The sequence below is a fragment of the Syngnathus scovelli genome, chromosome 7 (genome assembly GCF_024217435.2).
Source record: "Syngnathus scovelli strain Florida chromosome 7, RoL_Ssco_1.2, whole genome shotgun sequence".
Taxonomy (NCBI): Eukaryota; Metazoa; Chordata; class Actinopteri; order Syngnathiformes; family Syngnathidae; genus Syngnathus; species Syngnathus scovelli.
Window position 1 is genome coordinate 11,457,085 of NC_090853.1, and position 24,283 is coordinate 11,481,367.

The 24,283-nt window shown below is 39.6% G+C and overlaps 2 protein-coding genes across 6 annotated transcripts; both read left to right on the forward strand.

The window, feature by feature from the left end:
* The first annotated feature begins 2,184 nt into the window (after window positions 1-2,184).
* LOC125972436 (Na(+)/citrate cotransporter-like) lies at window positions 2,185-12,577 on the forward strand. Of its 2 annotated transcripts, XM_049726106.2 has the most exons (13): window positions 2,186-2,465; window positions 3,499-3,627; window positions 3,714-3,850; window positions 3,929-4,176; window positions 4,252-4,290; window positions 6,502-6,676; window positions 7,391-7,513; window positions 7,590-7,799; window positions 7,957-8,051; window positions 9,406-9,509; window positions 9,582-9,743; window positions 10,083-10,220; window positions 10,510-12,577. In XM_049726106.2, the coding sequence occupies exons 1-13, from the start codon at window positions 2,364-2,366 to the stop codon at window positions 10,636-10,638; spliced, it is 1,791 nt and encodes a 596-aa protein (XP_049582063.1). In that variant the 5' UTR covers window positions 2,186-2,363; the 3' UTR covers window positions 10,639-12,577. The 2 variants fall into 2 exon arrangements, with proteins under 2 accessions (XP_068507528.1, XP_049582063.1); XM_068651427.1 differs by lacking the exon at window positions 4,252-4,290 and having other exon boundaries at window positions 2,185-2,465.
* Window positions 12,578-13,792: 1,215 nt separating this feature from the next.
* foxn1 (forkhead box N1) lies at window positions 13,793-23,019 on the forward strand. 4 transcript variants are annotated; one of them, XM_049726797.2, is made up of 9 exons: window positions 13,793-13,895; window positions 16,371-16,500; window positions 17,006-17,314; window positions 17,428-17,523; window positions 17,640-17,770; window positions 18,272-18,368; window positions 19,792-19,999; window positions 20,068-20,496; window positions 21,136-23,019. In XM_049726797.2, the coding sequence occupies exons 2-9, from the start codon at window positions 16,390-16,392 to the stop codon at window positions 21,429-21,431; spliced, it is 1,677 nt and encodes a 558-aa protein (XP_049582754.1). In that variant the 5' UTR covers window positions 13,793-13,895; window positions 16,371-16,389; the 3' UTR covers window positions 21,432-23,019. The 4 variants fall into 4 exon arrangements, with proteins under 4 accessions (XP_049582754.1, XP_049582756.1, XP_049582755.1 ...); XM_049726799.2 differs by having other exon boundaries at window positions 17,035-17,314; XM_049726798.2 differs by lacking the exon at window positions 13,793-13,895 and adding an exon at window positions 13,913-14,592 and having other exon boundaries at window positions 17,035-17,314.
* The last annotated feature ends 1,264 nt before the right edge of the window (window positions 23,020-24,283 follow it).

Below are 24,283 nucleotides of genomic sequence, written 5' to 3' on the forward strand. Positions count from 1 at the left end.
AATTTAGCTTCTGTAGTTGGGTTTACCACTTTTATGTGTGTTCTTGTTTAGTGTGTACTACTATAGTAGTACACATACACACACAAATACACACACACACACATATATATATATATATATATATATATATATATATATATATATATATATATATATATATATATATATATATATATATATATACACGTATATATATACACACTCATTCAAGAGCAACTCGTCTCTTAATTAACATTATTAGTGGGGTGTATATTTTGTATTCATTATTGTGGTTGTAGTTTGCTGAGGTAGAACCGCACAAACTACACAGTATTCTACATATTGTATAAAATTGTGCAGGTGCACCTAATATTGTGACGGATGAATCCTTAGTAACATTTAAATCCTTAGTAACATTTAAAGAGGGTGACCTTATGTGATAATAAGGAAAAATGTATAATCCATTATTGTTTGCAAAAACTGCTTATGTTCATTTATTTGGAGATGAGGGTGAAAATATTAATGAATGAGTTTGGGTGACTTGTTGGCCTTTCATTCAAATCTTGGCCCAGCTGCTTATGGCTGTTAAGTCATGTATATGTAACCAACCTTATCAATAACCGGATGACCCTAATTGATTACCAATTGAAAGACTTAAGTTAAAGTCCCAATGATCGTCACACACAAATCTGGGTTTGGTGAAATTTGTCCTCTGCATTTAACCCATCACCGTGTGATTTTGATCCATCCCCTAGGGGAGAGGGGAGCAGTGGGCAGCAGCGGTGCTGCGCTCAGGAATCATTTTGTGATTTAAGCCCCCAATTCCAACCCTTAATGCTGAGTGCCAAGCAGGGAGGCAATGGGTCCCATTTTTATAGTCTTTGGTATGACCTGGCCGGGGTTTGAACCCACAACCTTCTAGCCTCAGGGCGAACACTCTACCAATAGGCACTGAGCTGGTAATTATTGTGATGTAATTAAAAGTCTGGGTTTTTTTTGTGTGCCAGTCAACTCGTTCCAAAGTAACACACCAAATGCTTGATAATGACATAATTGGATGATTAATGAAAGCTATTTTTCCCCTGCACCTGTTTATGAGATGTCACGATGCACATGCAAGTATTGTTACCGTATGCTAGGGTGGGGTTTTGAATATTTATCTGAATATTCATAATTATTATCCAATGAGGCTTGATTATTTTTTATTTTTTATCCGTGCTAAAGCATCTAAGGTTATTGAAACTGCAGTCATTACCAAAGCAAGTTTTGAGAATTTCGGCAGTGGTCCTCAGGATGCTATTAAGTATTTGAGAACCATATGAAGTCGAGTTCTTACATTCTACTCTTACTTTTTTGTGTGCGAACACATTGTATGATTCATGACCTTAAAGGTTTTGGCATGATTTTTTTAAATAAAATCAACCGGCTACGAATGTAGCTTTGGAAGCATACGATTACTATAAGTAATATACATGGCCCTTTTTCACTTTTAGTGCACAGCATATGCAACATTTCATGCATTTTGGGCAAATGAACGAATGAATAAATAAATAAATAAATAAATAAATAAATAAATAAAGTCTTTTCAATCCATGGAGCCAAATATTTGCATTATCTTCCACAAATTGCTTTTTGTCTTAGTTTTTTTCTGCAATGTAATGTAATGTTGTTGTTTTTTATGCTTTAATAATTGTAATTATAAAATATTTTGGTGTGCATATATCACGAGTGCTGCTCTCACACTTCCACGCAAGCACACATAATGGAAGAGCAGGAGGTCTGTCTGGTTTGTCTGCATTTCTTGCTTGTGCAGAATCGAATGGAAATCACAGCATTGTTCTGTCAAAGTCACGCCCACATGAGTCATTTACAAGGCCAATAACCTTATCTAATGGGACTTTGGCCTTCCATGTTCCCTCCAGCTTGTGTCTATAAAAATGAAACAACCATATATTATGAGTTAATTTTGACTTGGAGTAGTTTTTGTACATGACTGCCTTTCTATTTCTTTCTGCTCTTCAATTCTCTGACAATAATTTTGGTATAGTGCTCCATTGTTGTGTAGACAATGGCCAAATGAGGCATGTGAATGATTTTGTTTGTCTCCCCTCTCATTGAGAGAAACTTGGCAGTGGTCACATCAGATTAAGATTAGTTTCTGTTTTTATTATCTCTATAGCACATCATCTTATCAGAACACACATGGACGCACACGTGGGCTCCTTTGAAGTTAATTTTTAATGGATTTCAGAGTGACATATGAAGATTACAGCTATTTAAACTCCGATCACATTTGGTGTTGTCTTAGAACTGTCACTGTCACAAATTTTTTTTGGTCCTCTGTCTATTTCATTACTTTGAATGTGTAGCAAAGCTTCTCGATCATGGCTGGACATCTTACATGGCTGTGGAGATATAGGAACTATATTGTGATAGTTCTCACACCTCTTCTACTTCTGCCTCTGCCTATTGCCATCCCCACCCCGGTAAGAATGACTCACAACTGGGATTGATGCTCTTGATTTATGGACCAGAGGAAGTCCGCTACTACTGTTGAATGTAAACTCAGTCTAGCAGCTCTCTGTTTTTTTCTATCAAACTTGCTCTAAGTTATGTTTTTATATCGCAATTTGCAAGTGTACTCGTGAGTGTATTATACAATATAGTTGCCTGTGAGTAACAAACATGATATCAATATTGCCTATAAACGTTACACTGTAAACACAACAGCTATTTTTGGGGGGCTAGGACAGAAATTTAAGTTGGAAGAACCTTTGATTAGAAATTGACATTTAATGCATTAGTGTTAGTTAGCACAGCCAAGAAAGCAAATTGTTTGCTCCAAAAGAATTTGGCAAGTTCTTTTTGAAATAGCTTGAAAATTTGAGCTACTTCACTCCAACTTTTCCCGTTTTGTTTGTTATTGTTTTAGTTTAGGACAATAATGCACTATTTTTTAGTGACACTGCAGTTGAACGTTTGACCCTACATATGTCATCACTGTGCTGTTGTGAGAGTAATCAAAACATATCATAACATTACCACATTTTATGGTTTCAATGTGTGTGTGTGTGTGTATATTTTTATCTATATAGATGTTGCCAGGAAGGTATGGGCCCCATCAGTGACCTCGCATAGTGTAATTGTTATGTTAGAGTCCTAATAAAACAAACATTCAGTTCATACAATTAATCCTATATTCATTCAAACACTATTTTCAATATTTCTAATTTATTTGATATGAGATATTTTACCTTTGGAGTACCTTTATGATTTAAAACAGACCATAAAAATAGTACCATTCCAATGGTGATGACATTAGAGATGCGCTTGAGACCACTGAAGTCTGTAACCAGTTTTTATCGCTATTGCGTTTTATAATTAATACAGAGCAGTGATTAAGTTGCAAAATGAATGAACACAGCTCTCTCACTCTCTCTAGTTTGCTGTTGGTGTGAGTTCTATGAGCTCAGCCTGGCAAAATGTTTTTATCTAGTGACAATACATGAAATATTGCAGGAGGCAAAATGCGGCTATGTGATCATCCTGATGGCGCTGTACTGGTGTACAGAGTGCATCCCTCTGGCTGTGACGGCCTTGCTCCCTATTATCCTTTTCCCCATGATGAAGATCATGGCGTCAGAGCAGGTATCTGCAACCGTGTAATATATGACATCTAGTTAGTGCTTCTTGAAAATTGCCTTACGTGTCCAACACATGTCACTGTGGCCTAGGTGTGTATCCAGTACCTGAAAGACTCCAACATGCTCTTCATTGGTGGGATGCTGGTGGCCATCGCTGTGGAGCATTGGAACCTGCACAAGAGAATTGCCCTCCAAGTCCTGCTATTAGTCGGCGTCAAACCTTCACCGTAAGACTTCAAATTCTCCATTTGCAGCAGACCTTTTTCAAAATAACTGCCTAAAAAATCTATTTTCTATCTTTCTAGACTGATGATAGGCTTCATGGGCACCACAGCGTTCCTGTCCATGTGGATCAGTAACACAGCATCCACGGCCATGATGCTGCCCATCGCCAATGCCGTGCTGCAGCAGCTCAATGACTCAGAGGCCAATGCTGAAGAACGAGCCAATGAACTCCGCGCTGCCAGGGATGGCTTGGAAAACCAAGGCTTTGAGATGACTGACTCGACCGAATCCAAGGAGGTCAAACTAGAGGACAGGCGCATTAACATGGGTGAGTTTGGCACCCCATGATTTTGCTAAACAGATTCATTTGGTTGTTCATTTTCTTCTCTTTGTGCCTATACAGATGTAGATAATATGCGTGTGGCAGATAATAAGGTTCCAAGTAAGTTTTTACCTTTTGTATTGGGTTTGGGATAACAATAATGATGCGTGTCTTGTAGGGAACCACTGGCAAAACTATAGTTGTGGGTCTCGCTGTCATTTTAATAGGAATGGCAAATTAAATTGTATTACCTAATAAATTAAGCACAACAAAATGTTGCTTTTTACTTAGACTCGATTCTGCTTCTTTTTGGAGTGTTGAGCAAGGTTCTGGATATGTGTGTAAGTCCAACAGTAATTTGGGAATTGTAATTTACTTTTCATATTATGCAATACTTGGAGACATTTATATATATATATATATATATATATATATATATATATATATATATATATATATATATATATATATATATATATATATATATACCGTAATTTCCGGACTATAAGCCGCGACTTTTTTCCAAAATTTTTAACCCTGCGGCTTATAGTCAGGTGCGGCTTATATAAGATTTTTTTCGTGATTTTTGTGATGACTTGATCACTTTTATACACTCGTAAAAAGGCTGTGGACCACTGTTGTGCGGTATCTTGAAGAAAAAGCAACAACAAAAATACTATTTTGAAACACTACTATGGCTGCTGCTTATTCTGGCTGTGTTGAATGGACTGCACGCTAGGTGACCTGCGTCAAAAGGCTCTAAACCCTTTCTCTTACTCTGCCATGTGACTCAGAGATTACACAAAGCAGTGGCGCTGTTTGGACCATCTGAATTGTATTAAAACCCAATCAATCAGCATTTAAATTCAATTCTTCTGACATTTTGCTCACCAAAAACAAGTTGTAATGAATGTGAACTTTTAATGCATTTTATTCAGAAGGTTACTTTGAACCCTGAGGCTTAAATGGCGGCGCGGCGTATTTATGGATTTTTACGGCTTTCTGTGTCCTGTCTTTCTTTGTAAAAAACTCATGTGCACGTGCGGCTTATAGTCCGGTGCGGCTTATGTAAGAAAAAAACTAAAATATCCCTGAATTTTAGCTGGTGCGGCTTATAGTCCGGTGCGGCTTATAGTCCGGAATTTACGGTATATATATATACGTATATCTATCTATATTAAATCTGGCTCTGCCCAAAAAAACTTATTTAAAAAAAATGAAAACTCACACTAAAAGTAATAAAAACTCAACTAAAAGAAAGCATTAAAAAATAATAAAAGCTAACAATCTTACGCCTACAAACGAGTTGAAAGTGAATTAAACAAAAACTCAAAATGAAATAAAAACTTACTCTAATGAAAAATCCCAAACTATAATAGCCCCAATTATTACAATATCATCAAATATAAAAAGTACCAAGGCCAAATCCCATAAATGTTCATTTTCAGGACTAATTTATTAAAGTAAGCTTTACGCATTTATTTTGTGTGTTGTGTGATGTTAACGTTTGCGCAACGTTGAGTTATTGATATATTGTTATTGTCTTCACTATTTTGAGTGTTACTATATTGTGATTGCATTAACGTTTGAGCAACATTGAGTTATTTATTCTATGCGCCTTATAACCCAGTGCACCTTATATCTGGACCAATATGGATTCATGGACGAGGACTAATTTATTAAAGTAAGCTTTACGTGTTTTGTTAGAGATTTGCTCACTCCAACTTATTTTGCAAGAACCAAACAGGAGACAAGCAAGTTCTTTTAGACACCTGCAGGTGGAGAGTCCATTCGTCGCTGTCTGAACAGCGATTATCGAATGAAGTCTGACTCAGGCCTCGTGCAGGAGGATTTTTATTGAGAGAAACAGAGTGGGGGTTGAGAGTGGGGGTCAGAGTAGACAAATGGCCGAAGCCCCTGGCTGATCAAAGCACAGCAGGGGGCCCTTCACGATGTTGTGTGAACAAAACAACTTTGATTGCTTCCTCTGCAGCTAGTCAATCAGTTCAAAAGATCTTAGCACTTTGTTCTACTACTTTTGTTAAGACAGGACAGGCGAGTTTAATTATTACAGGTTACATTCCAACATAATCATAGGATCAAGATAACCTGGAAAACCCTAACATATTTATTTTGTGTTGTGATATTAACGTTTGCTAACGTTGAGTTATTGATAATCCGGTGCACCTTATATATGGACAAAGTTTTAAAATGGCCCATTCATTGAAGGTGCGCCTTATAACCCGGTGCGCCTTATAGTGCGGAAAATACGGTAGATATTCATTTAGTAGCTAAAGAAGATTGAACTGAAAGCCTCATGTCTCTCTTCAGAGGGTCACTCTTGGAGTCCAGAGATGGCGCAGCAGCATAGAAACAAGCGAGAAGAGAAGTACATGAACCTGACCAAAGGCATGAGTCTGTGCGTGTGCTATGCTGCTAGCATTGGAGGGACAGCCACTCTGACGGGAACCACACCCAATGTCATCCTGATGGGTCAGATTGATGAGTATGTATTTGTAATGTCAAAGAAATATAAAATCCAAGATCTTATTTTACTTTGCAAATCAGAATTTATCGAAACCATTTCAAGACTCCGTGCAAATACCCACACTAGTGTAGGGGTTTCCCAGCGATGCTCCATAAAACAATCATTTTATCATACTAGCCTGACACAATCTACCTGTTAATATATTCAACACAAAATAACATCATAGAATGTTTTGTGGAGATACTGCAGCATAACCTAAAATTACAAACTTCCCCAAGGTTGTCTCTGTTATAAAGAGCCATTTTGCAAGATTTGACGGAGATAGTTCATTTTTGATAAGTTGACACGAAATTGGGAACAAATCAAATTCAATTCACATTTCCTTTGGGAAAATTGGTTTGAACATTTATTGTAAATATTTAATTGTATCTCAGTAAGTTTCTTTATTTCCTGTTACACTTTTGTCAGTTCACCAACGATTTAAGAGACAGCGGTGTAGCTCCACACAACAGCTAGCATACCTCACTGGAAAACCAAGTTAGTAAATATGGTTAAAAAAAAAAAAATGGTATGCAGAAATAGCCTGCCATAGATGTACTTTCTATGTTAAAATAATTTATTAAGGCTTTGAGGCAAATGGCAATATTACCGTACTTCATTGACATAATATTGCTTCACAGATACGTACATTGTTTTCACTTCTGAATTGTTATTTCATACTTTCTCCCAAAGGCTTTTCCCTGAAAATGGTGGCATCATCAATTTTGCAAGCTGGTTTGGCTTTGCATTCCCCAACATGGTTCTCATGCTGGCCTTCGCTTGGTTGTGGCTGCAGTTTATGTTTCTGGGCTTTAAGTAAGTCAAAGTCTTTTTGAATGTTCACAGCTAACCCCGCTATGACGAAACAAAATATTTTACTGTGCTTCTCCAGTCTGAAAGAGTCATTTGGATGTGGTGGAAAGAGCGCAGGTGACAAGGAGGCCTACCAGGTAATCAAAGATGAGTACAAAAAATTGGGCAAGATGAGCTTTGCAGAGGCCATTGTGCTGGTTATCTTCATACTGCTGGTTCTTCTGTGGTTTACCAGAGAGCCTGGCTTCATACCAGGCTGGGCCACCGTTCTCTTCAACCAAAATAAAGTGTGAGTATGACAAAGACTGTTGATCGGTGCCAGAAATAGTTTTGAGTCAGAGTCAAATAAGCATGTTGTTAGGCGGCACTGCAATTATCATGTGTTCATCTGTTTAATCAACATGATTTTATACAGTAAGCATGCCATTCGTGTGTTTCCTTATCAGGTATGTCACAGATGGCACTGTGGCCATTTTTATGTCAGCGCTCTTTTTCTGCATCCCCTCCAAATTTCCCCGATGTGGCAGGTCGTCTGAGGACGGTAAGCAAGTTCTTTCATCAGAGTACAATCTAGGTAGTAATTGTGCTTATCTGAAACAAAAATCAAGAGTGATACTGTAGTTGGCTCCGCATCGAGTGAGGTAAATTTCCAGCAGGCTTGTCACGAGAAGTTTTACAATCATGTCTGTCCTTGCTTTCTTTGAACACATAAAGATATGGTCTGTAACTTTGAGGGCTTGTTGAAGGCAATTTAGCTGATTCTGGCTTTTTAAATAACCCTTATCAATTCTCCTTCCTTATTTTAACATGTTATCTTCGAGGTCAAGTTTGGACAAACTACAATGGCACACAATTGCTTATGCGGAAATAATTTTCTCTTCTTTGCCAACTCGAATGGATTGTACAGGCGCTTCTAGAAGGCGGACTTTTGACATGTCATTGTGACTTTTCAACATCTTGTCAAAGTCAAAGTCAAAGTCAAAGTCAGCTTTATTGTCAATTTCTCCACATGCCAAAGACACACAAAGAAACCGAAATTTCGTTCCCCCCTATCCCACGGTGACAAGACATGGCTCACAACAGACAAACAAGTAAACAAGTATAACAAAAGCGTGCTGAATAAATAATGAATAAATAACACAACAATAAATAAATAAATAAAGAAAGAAATAGGAGGAGCAGAAAAAAAAGGAGCAAGTGCGCGTACAGCAGACATTCCCGAAAACAGCGCAACAGTGCCGCACGCTACGCAGAAGGGGGTAGCGAGTTCAGGGCCCTAACAGCCTGGAGAAAGAAGCTGTTGGCGAGTCTGGTGGTGCGGGAGCGCAGGCTCCTGTACCTCTTCCCAGAGGGCAGAAGGTCAAACAAAGAGTGAGCCGGGTGACTCACATCTCTGGCAATCGAGGTTGCCTTGCGGGCGACATGGGAGGTGTAAATGTCCTTCAGGGAGGGTAGCGAAGCACCAATAATCTTACCAGCCGTATTCACTATGCGCTGCAGGGCCTTCAAGTTCTGTTCAGTGCAGTTACCACCCCAGACAGCGATGCAACTGGTGAGGACGCTCTCAATGGTGCCACGGTAAAATGTAGACAGGACTGCCTGAGGAGCACATGCACGCCTGAGCTTCCGCAGGAAGTACAAGCGGCGCTGAGCTTTCTTTGCCAGTGACGAGGTGTTTTCGGACCAGGAGAGGTCCTCACTGATGTGCACCCCCAGGAACTTGGTGCAGCTCACCCTCTCCACCACAGTTAGTTGTTAGTACATCCGTAACTAATTTATGGCATATGTTGCCTTGAGGGTGTTTTTATGACCTTTGCATGTTGCATGTGTGGAAGCTTTTACCCAGGCTGCGTTTGACCATTTGTTAAACGGATTTCTCTTCTTTGCACAAATAGAACCCGCGCCTCCTCTGCTAACTTGGGAAACTGTCCATGAAAAAATGCCTTGGAACATCCTTTTGCTCCTGGGAGGTGGCTTTGCTTTAGCCCACGGTAGTGAGGTAAGATCACACCACAAATTTCCAGAGAAAGTCTCTTCACAGACAGTTGTGTGTTCTTCCTCTACGGTAAAGCTATCCGGGCTGTCCAAGTGGTTAGGGGAAAGTCTGGAACCGCTGCAGAGTATCCCTCCTTTTGCCATCTCCATCTTGTTGTGTCTGATGGTGGCCATGTTCACGGAATGTTCGAGCAACACTGCTACCACCACTCTGTTTTTACCAATACTCGGCGCAATGGTGAGAACCATCACTTTCTACTGTCAATCCTTGAGTCCTCCCACTCACCACCATCTTGTTTCCCCTCAAAATGATGCATTGACCTCTCTTCTTGCATTTTAACAATGAAATCCATGATTTTATGATTTTTTTTTCTCTCCATGTTTTCTTTTTTTTTTTTGCTAAACGGAGCAGTATTACAGCCTTACCCTGCCAAAATTCTCTCTCTCTCTCTCTCTCTCTCTCTCTCTCTCTCTCTCTCTCTCTCTCTCTCTCTCTCTCTCGCTCTCTCACTCTCTCACTCACTACATACGTACAGTATGAGTTGTTAGTGTAAATATTCTCCATTGACTCCAACAGGCCACTGCCATTAAAATCCACCCACTTTATGTGATGTTTCCCTGCACCATTGCTGCTTCCTTGGCTTTCATGTTGCCTGTGGCCACGCCCCCCAACGCCATCGCCTTCTCCTATGGCAACCTTCGAGTCATGGACATGGTGAGGCCTTCCACAATGTCATATTCTAGTGTGCGGTGCTGGTTTGCTTTGGATCCAGAGATCCGGAATCCAATTTTATAAAGCAGCTTATTTTAATCCTATGTCTGATCACATCATATTATTTATTAGTAAAAGCAAAATATCCTAAATAAATATTATAGTGGAAACCGAGCTAACAAATCAACTGAATGCACTCCAAAAGTTAAATCTATGTGCAGCGTACATTAGGAACACCTGCACAATCTGAGATTCAACACAAGAACTTGCAACATGTCGTTTGTGTTTTCAGGCCAAGGCTGGATTCGTCCTAAACTTCCTTGGGGTCATGACCATCAACATTGGCATTAACACGTGGGGGACGGCCATGTTCAATCTGAACACCTTCCCCAGTTGGGCAAATGTTACTAAAGTTCCTTGAATTTTGTCTCAAGAAAAAACGGTGCCAGCAAGTAACGCTTTATTATTTCTGGATAATCAAACTGTGTTTATTGAGCATTTAGACCTATCACGGCCAAATTGACTTGCTCTGGTGAACACGAGGACTCATTTTGCTAATATTTTTAATTTATTTTTAATTGATTACACACAATGCAGTGGAAAAAATGTGCACTGCAAAAATTCCACTGGAAATTTTAAGAAAAAAAAAAAAAGTTAAACTATGAAAAATAATACTTAATATAAGCAAAATTCTCTGCCAGCAGAACAAGAAAGTTTTACTTGACAAAAATTTGCAAAATAAGAAAATAATACTTGGCACATATCTACAGCAGTCTTGAAAATAGTATTTTTAGACTTCAAACCAGTAATATAATATAATTAAAATCCTAAAATAAGCTAATTTGACATATGAAAGAATAAATTAACACAGCAAAATAAGCACATTTAGGTTGAATTTAAGAAATTATATCTTACTTAAGATTTCACTTTTTACATTGTGTATGTAGTCACATCAGTTAGAAGCTACTAAATTTGTACCATTTCCTGTTATGTACATATTTCTGAGCCACGACAATAATCACTCCAGTACAACATTATATGATCAACTGCAAGAGTTGTATCAACAAATCTGCATTTACATAAAAAATTAATGCTCAGTTATGATGACACTGCCTGAGAGGTGTCCAGTTAATAATTATACGAGGGTTAAACTATTAGAAGCAATTTTAATGTGCTTCAGCGCTACAACACCACCCACCATCATAAACATTTCCTGATGTTAACATCCTTTTTAACAGTATCCAACAAAATTGAGCGTATTTAACTTTGTAAAGGCAGAAAATTTTATGAAGCGCTTATATTGGATCTCATTAGTTTTCTCAGGGGTGCCTAATAAAGTGTCCAAAGAGTGCACATTATTTTTCATTTTGCTGTTGTCCAAATACACACAATTCAATTGTAAACAGTTAAATTTAATTCAATTCCACTTCATAATTTATTATTGTTCTGGGAAATAAATGATGTGTTGTTGTTTGACATACTGCGGTTACAAGTGAGCTGATATGTTTTGTATGCGTGGTGCTCAAACTTGACCATATGGAATTAACCAAGTTATAATGTGATTTTTGAAAATGTGGTTGTTACTCTAAAATTGATTGTAACCTTTTTTTTTTTTTCATGTTAGTTATGTTCAACTTTGGAGACAATAAATATTGTACGTGTAAGAGAAATGGTCATAAATGGAATCAAATAAGCTCCTGTGACCTTTGACATTTGCATGATCACGACAGGGATCTTGGACTGGGACAAAAGGTAAATCCTTTCAAAGAGGTCAATGTGAAAGTAAGCAAAATGATTCAAAAGGAATTTGAGTATGGAAAACTGATTGGAATCATTTCATTGAGCTCTTTGGCAATAGGCCAGATGTTTGCTGAATGCTGGAGGGAGGTTGAAAATGTTGATTCTGTTGAACCACGCTCATTCTTCTTCTTCTTGACTGTTGGACATCATTTGATATCACAAGCGGTAAGACGCTCCCGTCACACTGTGAATGTTTTTTTTTTTTTTAAATCATTTTGTGTGATTTTGTCATTTATCTTGTGTAAATTCTCATTTGTTCTTCTGAGGACTTATTTAGTATTATTTTGGAATATTTTGGCCCCTGTGAGAATTCCATTTGACAAGACAGCTGCGAGTTTTTATCATTGCAGTATATGTGTATATATACCCTTGGGGATGGGAATGTAATTGCCACATTCATTTTTACGCTCCCTGAGCCAAAAAAAAAGTCAAATCTTCATGCAGCTGCGTGGTCTTTGAATAGTTTTAATATTCCCATAAATATGTCTAATATGGAATTCAATTTCTAGCTCTACACTTACAAGTCATTATAAACTCATGCAAATAAAGAATTGAATGAATGACAAACATGCTCCTTCATGCCGCTCAACCAACAGGACACCTGCACACAACACCTGCAATGAATCACATCTAGTGAGTGAGCTCATAAGGCTTGTTCTGACAGAGCCCTATTAATTAAACAATATTCATTTTATCTTTGTAATAAGCAGTAAATCATGGTGAGAGATGTTCCTAATTATTTGCATTTATTCTTTTGTGAAATGATAAAACAACCCTTTATGATGCAGTGCAGTTTTACACCACAGCTATATTGTTACATAAATACGTTTTTGACAGTGACTGAGTGGCCTCGTGAAAGTATATATACCACTTGACATTTCCCACAGTATGTAATGTTGTAACCTAAAATGTAAATGTAGGCCATGGAGAGTTTATTTGATTAACCGATGCAAAGTTAAGCACAACTGTGGTAGGAAAACGATAATCTTTAGAAATAATTACAGATAAAAATAAAATACATTTAACATTTATCACATTATGTATTTATCACCCCAATAATATGATAAAAAAAGTGACGTGGAACGACTTAAACTTTAGACTACAATTTTACTCATTGAATTTTTTTGGGTACATCTGACTGACACTCATTCTAAAGTCACAATCGACATCTAAAAAATAATATAAAAAGTCTAAATAACAATGTTTTTAACATGGAGCAAAGGAATGATGTACAGTATCATTGAAGACAATTTCAGTAACACATACACATTATACCCTCCTAAAGAACTTGGCAGAAAAGAGCTGCTGGCAGAAGGCTTTCCTTACTAACACAAGTTTATTCAGTGTGTAATAAATCCTCTGTCACTGCCACGCCCTTTCACCGTAAACATGGTATGTTCAAGGTAGACGGTTTGTGTGCCACATCAGCTATACGGTGGAACAACCCAACTTGCCGAGGTAAAAATAGTTTATGGGTTCTAAATTTTAAGCTTCAATGTACTCAGAATTTAGAAACCACCACTCAATTTGGTGTCATAATATATCATGGGACTTTTGTGATGCCATCACACAAGGTTATGAGTGATAATGAGTAAGGCACTGGAAATGGAAATTGTTGCTGCAGCATAACAATAAAAGTCGTACATGCAGAGGTGAACAAGGCAAAACATTATCTCAAGCAGTCCGGAGTCAGCCTGCTTCTTGTCACATTGAACAAGGAAAGTGTAGGCAGTGGGCGGATTTGGCCTCAAACCAATCAACGTCTTTTCACATTTGTTTGACAGTTGTGTGAAATGTGAACGAGGTTGTCTATTCAGCTGCAGTGAGCCTCCCCTTTACATACTTAAATTTGACGACTCCATCACCTGTCTGAGAAGGGTGAGTAGTTTGTAATCATGGTTTCGTAAAGCTGGTCAACATATTCTGGTCGTGCAAGACTTGTGGGTTTCAACTATTTAAAAAATGGCCTTTGTTGTTAACAGGGATTTTATTATGCGGGTTGTTTGACGGGAAGATTTTTGAGAACGTTTTTAATTGGTTTGTGTTTGGCAAAAATAAGCTTCTTGTGAGCTGGCTAGTAAATGAAGGTGTTGTTGATTAACTAGCTGGTTTTTCTGCATTTGTTTTCTTGTAATGTGTGGGAATTATGAAAGCACCTGGTGCCATTGGTCATGTGTGATCTAGTGTTTAGTGTATCTTATGTCCAAGTCACACAAGGAGGAAGAGAAGGCTGCCAATGTGAGCATCCATCAAAACCTGTTGCAACAGGTTGTCTTGCTTATTCTCTCATCTTTCATCTCATTCCAGTCTTTAGTTGGACGAGTGCCACACACACACGCACACGCAAGCACACACACACACACATACACACACACACATTCACACTCTGGCATGACGATAATGTTACAAGCAGTCAAATCCAAAACTGGCCCTTCAACTGATTGACTGCACATTTTGACAATTTGCACACTGACGAGCACGTCTTCAAGATATGGAGCCAGGATGTGTTGAGACCTAAGAGGGATTCCGAAGGTGTAAAGCCACAAAGAAGCCATTGACACATTTTAAATTAAGGGTGAGTCTCCAGTCTTAACTGCTCTCCTGCAATCTATGTTGCACATTCAGCATTACAGTGCAGGTATGTTTGTGACTGGGATGGGCAACTGAAATGGTGGAGGGGGGCCATCCATCAGTGCTACCACATATGACCTTGCACTTTCTAACCACATTTGACAAAAATGCTCTTTTAAATATGGTCAAAATATGTGTAATATATATGCATATACATATAAAGATGTGGTCTTGTGTGTGCGTGTGTGTGTGTGTGTATACATACATACATACTACATACTATATATATATATATATATATATATATATATATATATATATATATATATATATATATATATATATATATATATATATATATATATATATGTATACGATATCTATGTTTGTAGTTGCATGCTGGCAAACGTCCTTGATGCTTACACATCCTAACTGATAAATGGCGCTGATAAATCAAACAGGCACAGGCTAACACTACAATAAACATAAAAGGAGAAATAACTATTATTCACTATTATTATTTAACAAGTTGGAGTTTGACATAACTTTGTGGGAAGAACAATTAATGCTGAGCATCAAAACAAATTCGCAGCCATGCGTCAGCATCTGTTGGAACGTCTTCCTTGTAGTGAAAATTGTTTGAGCAGCATAAAAGGGTGAACTTTCATTTTCAACTCCGTGATCCATCCATCTATCCGGCCGTCAGTCTGTCTGTCTGCCTGTCCGTCCGTCCATCTGTCCATTCATCCGTCCGTTTGTCCATCCCTCCAACCTACAAACTCCGTAAAGGAAGGTCTGAGCCAAGAGCGGAACCCTTGAACCTCACAAGTGTGCTGCAAATGTGTAAACCATTTGTTTCCATAATGCAATGAAACATTTTGATGTTGAAATGTTTTTTCCGCCCTGCACACTAGCAAATTTGATCCTGTTAAAACAATTCATTGGCTCAGTCTGAACATGTTGAACAAAAGACAAGATTTTCTTTTCTCTCATTTTTGGAACGTGCTCTTCATTCTTCAACGTTGCGTAACCAACCAGTCCATACTATGTACTATATTTTTAGAAGACATTTTAGTTTGATCCATCAAAATTTGTTTATTATGCCAATCTTTCAGAGCAACAAGTGATTTCAAAAGCTGACACAAGCATATTTCCATCTGTTGAAAAGCTCTTATTTTTGATACATTGCAAATGATGTGTACATTTATAAAGTTGTACAAATGGAATGCTAAATAATAATTAGTTTTAGTTTACTTTCCAGGTTGTGAAAAGTGCCACTTGAACTTTTGATGCCTAAGTGCATGCGTTCAGGCTATTGAGTGCATGTCAGTCAGGCAGAGCAGTGTTTGCTGCTTGGTAGCATGAAATGCAATCTCTCCATTTCCACCTTCACCCTTTTGCCTCTTTTCAAGTGGACAGAAAGTACTTAGATTGCTGTTCCTCTGTTTACACTTGTCTGCCTCACTGATATTTGGCGTCGCATGACCAAAAAGCCATGCTTCGTTGGCACTTTAAAGAGCTTCCTTTATGTAAAATAGATGAAGTTACCTTGACTGGCCACGTGTCTATAGTCTCTGCTGGGATCAGATAACACATATATGTACACAGTGAGCAACTTTTACTCCTTATTAACCTGCACATGTCAAACTAGATTTACTGTCTGTGTCAAGTCTAGGATAGGATATTGCATCTGAGATTAACAGGCGCGGCAAGGCAAGAAAAAATGCATTGACTCGAGCAGTCACGGATTTAACATCAACAGCATTTTCAATATTTTTCCAGAATCACGTCTTGGTACAGAATGTCAGTCACTCCATCGTTTTCACCCAGCAAGGATGAGTCTAAACCTTCGACTCCCCAGGCCAAACGTCTCACCTCACACGAGCACCTCAAGCGGGTGGCAGAATCACAGGTAATGACGACAATGAAGATGAGACAGGTTGTTGGTGTTTACTCCACTTCTACATTACAGCCTCAGTTCAGTTATCATCAGTAAGAAGTACCGTATTTTCCGCACTATAAGGTGCACCTAAAAACCTCAAATTTTCTCAAAAGCCGACAGTGCGCCTTATAATCAGGTGCGCCTTATATATAGACCAATATTGAGCCACTACAGCAGGCGTGTCCAAATTCCGGCCCGCGGGCCAAATGTATATCTTATATATGGACAAAGTTTTAAAATAGGCCGTTCATTGACGGTGCGCCTTAAAATCCGGTGCGTCTTATAAATGGACAATGTTTTAAAATAGGCCATTCATTGTAGGTGCGCCTTATAATCCGGTGCGCCTTATAGTGTGGAAAATACGGTACTTGTCCCTCAAATATTTAGAAATTATTGAAGCAAGCATTTTGAAGCAATTTCTGCGGGACACATCATACTTGTACCATCGTTAATACTGTAACATGGTAATTCACAGACAACACATTGCAGTGATGTCTGCTTTAGCCAGCAAGCCAGAGCGCCCCTCACCTTAAGGCACGCACCTGTGAGCAGGAAGCACAACGCAGAAGGGACGGGATGGCAGGGCCTCATCGACGCATCTCGCTTCCACCCCTACCTGCAACAGCTCAGCGAAGATTCGGTAGAAAATACAATTTGTCTTCACCCTGGCTCGTCTCCGTTTGGCAGCCTGCAGCAGCTCTGCAGCCCTCAAATGTGCTCTGTCACATTTGGATCAAACAGTGAGGCGCAAACACTATGGGAACAATCCACCAACAATGGTCAGGTGATGAGAAGGGCCATATTGTCATTATATACTAGTTTATCTAAGTATTTTTTCCCCATTGAATGAAATTTCTAACCCCTTGTCTGTCAAATTTATTTTTATGATCTCTCCAGTGTTCCTACCCTGACCTACCAGCCGTGCCAGCTGAGACTCCTTGTTCCCATTCTCAGTGCTATATATCGTATAATTCCGCCGGCCCGCTGCAAGAGGTACAGTAAGTGCAATACATCATAGCAGAGGCAATAACTGTTGAAGTGTTGCAAGGTAATCTGACTAAAGAGAGACGATATGAGATGTTCAGATCGTGACTGTATGTTCTCAACAGGTCGCGACAAGGCCATACGCTACTGAGGAGCATTCCTGCAAGCCAAGTTATTCTCCCCATAGTCGCTCGTCTCAAATTCATCAGAGAAACAACTTGCAGCCCCTCTTCCCCAAACCAATTTACTCATACAGGTGACAATTGATTTGATTACTTCCAAATTTAATAGTAACAGTAATTAGTTACATTACATATATATATATATATATATATATATATATATATATATATATATATATATATATATATATATATATATATATATATATATATATATATATATATATATATATATATGTACGGACTTGTAAGTACCAAGGTTAAAGCTCATTTATCTGAACAGATCTAGTGCAACTTAATCATCAATTTTTTTATACTGTTTATTCTCACTCGGGTGTGCTGGAGTCTATCCCAGCTGCCACATATGTTTTTGGAATCTGAGGTAGTCACAGAAATTTCACACAAGTGTGGGAAGAACATGCATATTCCACAACAAAGGCCAGAGTTCAGATTTGAACCCCAAACCTTAAAACTGCAGGGCAGTTATCCTAATCCGCTCTATTTCTTTTTTATGATTAATCATTTATGTTTTTGTCCATAAATATTTAGAAGTATGCTCTTGTGTTCCTCTGCAGCATTCTCATCTTCATGGCTCTGAAAAATAGTGAAACGGGAAGTCTCCCAGTCAGTGAGATCTACAGCTTCATGACTGAAAACTTCCCCTACTTTAAGGTACAACACTGCAGGTCACACACCTATGCTACATCAAAATAAAAATAAAATAATAGAAATCCATCTATCCATCCATCCATCCATCCATCCATCCATCCATCCATCCATCCATCCATCCATCCATCCATCCATCCATCCATCCATCCATCCATCCATCCATCCATCCATCCATCCATCCATCCATCCATCCATCCATCCATCCATCCATCCATCCATTTTCTGAACCACTTAGTCCCCACGGAGGTTGTGGCTATGCTGCAGCCTATCCCAGCAGTCATCGAGCAGTAGGCGGGGGACACCCTGAACTGGTTGCCAGCCAATTGCAGGGCACACAGAGACGAACACCCATTTGCACTCGCACTCAGGGACAATTTGGAGTGCTCAATCGGCCTACCAAGCATGATTTTGGGATGTGGGAGGAAACCGGAGTGCCCGGAGAAAACCCACACGGGCACGGGGAGAACATGCAAACTACACACAGGACGGGCCGGAGGTGGAATCGAACCCACACCCTCCTAACTGCGAGGCGGACATGCTACCCAGTGCCTCACCGAGTCGCCCATAATAATAATAATAATAATAATAATAATAATAATAATAGAAATACAATACAATAAAAACTCTTTGCACTAGCAAGCATAAATAGGTTTGGATGGATCCCGCCCCCTTCCCATGGATCCTGTTTTGCCAGTACTTATGTTCAGCCTTAATGTCCTTGATGACACTAATTACTTCTGTAATGATGAATGACTTGCTGCAGAGATTTTGATCATGACTATGTGTAAAGGCATGAGGAAGGCATCAAATCAAGTTGTCTTGACACACTTTAATTAGGGGGCTGTTTGTGTGTTATATAAGTAGATTGTTGCAGAGTTTACATAACAGTCACAAAATATAATATGCTCATACAGCGCATAGTAAGATCCCTGATGAATATATAAACTTCATTTTTTTTAAGCACTGAGGTTTGTATCTCAGTAATAAATGCATCATCATTGTGCAACTTAGATGGCATCGTCTGTCACTTTTAAAAACATGCTGCAGTGTCAGAACACGTGACAGATAAATGACATGGAGTCTGCTTATTATGGGTGGAATTTTTATTAGAGTGTTAAAATGCTGTCGCTGCAACTATTTATTTGCAGTCTCACCTGCAACTAACTCCAAGTATATATACAGTTCTAAAGGTATGTATACATACTACATGTAGAAATCTCTACTTTGTCTTTCCTATAGTCAACAGAATCACATAATTTTGTGACATAATGGCAAGACTTGAGAATATATCATTGACAATAGAACCCTCTTGAGGAAAACAATACAGACAATGGATGGATATGTTCCGGCCAGGTGTTCAAATACTTTTGTCCGTCTTGCACTATGAAACTGATTCAATATCTCCCCTTGGCCTGCTTCTTTCTAGACAGCCCCTGATGGATGGAAGAACTCAGTGCGCCACAACCTTTCTCTAAACAAAAGCTTTGAGAAGCTGGAGGGCAAAAAAGGGAATTCCTCTCGGAAAGGTTGTCTGTGGGCTCTCAATCCTGCCAAAGTGGAAAAAATGCAGGAGGAGTTGTACAAGTGGCGCCGCAAAGACCCCGTCAGTGTTCGCAGGAGCATGGCGAGACCAGGTGGGACTCTGGAACATCTTGAGATCAAGTTAAGCACTGAAAAGCACCTTCATGTTTATTTTCTGCAGAAGACCTAGACCATCTTCTTGGACAGATGCCCAAGACGCTCCGATCAACGCCACCATACACAAGACCTGCCGGCATTTATGGGCCCATGCCAACGTCCTCCAGCCCAACACATGGCCAACCCAGCAGAGCTCGTCGACGTCCACATTACTCATGTCCTCCTCCCCCCTCACAGCAGCCCTCTTTCCTCACCGACACCCATTTTAGCGACTCATTGGCGCTGTGCTCCCCATGTGATCAGCAGCACACAACTGACGTCCATCCCGGGAGCATGAACTTAATTACGACTATGAAGCTGCCACCCGCCTACAGCATCACCCACCAGAACGACTTTAATGTTGGTCTAAGGAGTCTGCAGGACTTGCCATTAGAGGGAGATACTTATGATGTGGATGTACTTAACCCCAGCCTGACTGATCTGCAGTTGAAAGGTAGGCAGTGCCCGCACGGTTACAGATGAGTTACATTACTAGTATGACCAGCTTTTATATTATCATGATATGTATTTATTGCATTGATTTACCCCCCTCGTAAAATGGCAAATTAAACTGTATCTAGTATTAAATTTAACACCTTTCTGTCAGAATTTACAGTGGGATATATCTTCCTACCAGTTATCCACCAGATTCTTAGAAACATCAATTCAGACTTTATCATGAAGTTTCCAGTCTTTTTGTAAATTATTCCAGGAAGAGGGAGCCACAAAATGACCCTTGAGAGAGACAGTTAAAGAAATCCTGAGAATGCAGATGATTTAATACAGACTTTCTTAGGCCAATGAAGGTCACATTTAGAACACCTTGGTGAGGTAGATAAAAAGGTCAATTGATTTATTGTGAATAATAAAATAAAATAAAATGTATTATTAACAATAAACTAAAAAGTAGTTAATGTATTAAAATTGAATTAAACACACGTAGTAATATAATTTGTAAAGTGGAGTGATTTTTTTATTGCTTATTAAACTGTTTTACTTCATTTACTATGTACATTGTATGAAGGGAAAATTTCCAATTGAACAGTTCAATTGTTTCAATTGAAATGACTTATCAATTTGACCTGTTTTTAAGGTGACCTGTGGGAAGAGTTGCAAGAAGACAGCCTGGTGTCACATCTACAAAGTGCCCCCACGACTGTAACCATCACCTCTGGTTTACAGGCATCCTGTGTCTATCCCAGTTACGGAGACACCATGCTGCCTCTCAGTGAGACCTCACTGTTGGCCCACCATAAAATAGAGTTTGATGACACATCGAGCGAACAGAGATTGAAGCAACACGCGTGTTCAAGCGGCTGGCATCCCGACGTCTATTCAGCTGACAATTTACCGCTGTATTTGACCTGCTGCACCACATCCTTAGTGTGAACAGGCAATGTAACTGTCAACTGTCAACTCCTTCTTAAGCGACAGATCCTTGACACGTTTTTAGAATGAGCGTTACGGTAGCAGGCGGCTTCGCCATTGGATCTGTGACCCAGGAAGTCCTCAAATGTTTGTTTTCCCAAGTGTGTTCACCTCTACTCAGTGAGAATAGAGAAGACCTCTCGTGGCTTGTGTGACCATACATTTCCATGTCAACTCAAAATCAGCACAAGTTATTTGGGGGAAATGGAGAATTCGAGCAAAGTGAGAAAACGACACTGTTTCCTGTACAAATTTGAACCGCAGATTATATAAATTGATGGTGGTCTTAAATCACAGTGCACTCTATGAATATGACTTATTTTTACATGACGTCATCAAATTGATGACAAATCCCTATTGCTTTTATTTTAAATCAAACTTTCACAGTTTACCCATTGCAATGCTTGAATTCAAAATGTTAAGTACAATATACGAAACTGTAAATTTGTCTACAGCAGTGGTTCTTAACCTGGGTTCGATCGAACCCTAGGGGTTCGGTGAGTCAGTCTCAGGGGTTCGGCAGAGCCTCTTCTGCAGAGGACTGAACACACCCGATTTGTCGTGTAAATTCGTGATGACGCATATCTGAACTGGTCTCGCAAAGGCATCAGCAGAAGTCATGCTGATTTGCAGGTATGTAATTTGTTTTGAGTTCATGCGTCGTGTTGGTTTTATTCTTTGAACAAGGGGATGTTCATGCACAGCTCATTTTGTGCACTGGTAAAAACATTAATGTCTTGAATTTGAAATAAATAATAATATTTTTCACCAATGGCGGCTCGGTGGTGCACTGGGTAGCACGTCCGCCTCACAGTTAGGAGGGTGCGGGTTCGATTCCACCTCCGGCCCTCCCTGTGTGGAGTTTGCATGTTCTCCCCGGGCCCGCGTGGGTTTTCTCTGGGCACTCCGGTTTCCTCCCACATTCCAAAAACATGCTTGGTAGGCCGATTGAAGACTCCAAATTGTCCCTAGGTATGAGTGTGAGTGCGATTGGTTGTCTGTCTCTGTGTGCCCTGCGATTGGCTGGCAACCAGTTCAGGGTGTCCCCCGCCTACTGCCCGATGACGGCCGGGATAGGCTCCAGCACGCCCGCGACCCCCGTGGGGACTAAGCGGTTCAGAAAATGGATGGATGGATGGATTTTTCACCAAAGAGGGGTTCGGTGAATGCGCATATGAAACTGGTGGGGTTCGGTTGTCACGACTCGTCCCCGATCGTGTCCATATTGTCATGGTTTCTGTCCGTGTGTTCGCTCCTCCCCTCCTGTGTGCCCATGATCAGTGTGATCATCCTCACCTGCCCCTTGTTACCTGTCATGTATTTAAGTCCTGTCTGTGTGTCCTTGTCGGATTATTTCTTGTCTCATGTCTCCTTGTCTCTCATTGTTCCTGTTTTTGTTTCAGTCGTTTTCTGTTTGTCATCCCTGTCGGTCAGTCAGTCCTGTTGGTGTTTTGTGATGCTGTTAAATTAGTTTGCCAGTTTCCTGTCTGTTTTCCCTTCATGCTCCATTCCAATTCCCTTTTCCCTAAATAAACCCTGGCCCAAGGTGCATTTGGTCACCCTGCTCCATTTCGATCCGTGACATCGGTATCTCCAACAAGGTTAAGAATCACTATAGTATTTTCAGATCAAATCTTCTTAGACCTATGTTCTCCACTGTGCAGAAAATAAGAATATTGCAAGCATTAGGACCACTGTTGGCATCTTTACTTCTCCTTTTGGGGAAAATTGTCACCAGAGGGGTTGGAAAAGTTGCTAAATACAGTAATCCCTCATTTATCACGGTTAATTGGTTCCATGCCCACGCGATAGGTGAAAATCCGCAAAGAAGAGAACATAAATTATTACAATTTCCACACAAGGATTTATGAACTTTTATTTCATTTTTAAACACTTTTAGGTATACTAAACATTTTTTCTGTATTTTTAAACACTTTTGTAAACATTTTAAAGTCAAATTAACTTTGATTGTGTGCTTCACTCCTGCATATGACGACGTGAATGTGTGTGTGTGTGTGTGAGTGAGACATTAAAAAAAAATCCGAATCTATCCGCAATACGTATAATTTTTGAAAAAAAAACCGCGATAGAGCAAAGCCACGATAAGTGAAGCCTGAAGTAGCGAGGGATTACTGTATAGCGAAAATGTATTGCTCGTATTGGCGTACACATATTTGCACACAAAACGCCTACAACTTATCAAATAAAAACACCATACGTTTGATGTATTACTTTGACTTCATGGTCACTGAAAGATTTGTTACCTGGAGTTGGACTTGCCAATCTTGCCATTAAGAAAGACTCTGTCAAAAGTATCGTGCAACCATTAAAGGTAGCAATTGTATTTAACTATTATTGACATTTCCTTAACCAATAAATGTATTTGTTGTTAGGGCCAAATGCAACATATTAAATGGCTCGCTTCGCTTTTATTGCTATACAAAGAAACAAGAAAGACGCCTTGTGGTTGTAACGTAATAATGCATTTTGCACAGACGATGGCAGTAAAGTCCAACCAACCAACCAACCATTTTCTGAACCGCTTAGTCCCCACGGGGGTCGCGGGCGTGCTGGAGCCTATCCCAGCCGTCATCGGGCAGTAGGCGGGGGACACCCTGAACCGGTTGCCAGACACTCGCAGGGCGCACAGAGACAAACAACCATTCGCACACGCACTCACACCTAGGGACAATTTGGAGTGATCAATCGGCCTACCAAGCATGTTTTTTGGGATGTGGGAGGAAACCGGAGTGCCCGGAGAAAACCCACGCGGGCTCGGGGAGAACATGCAAACTCCGCACAGGGAGGGCCGG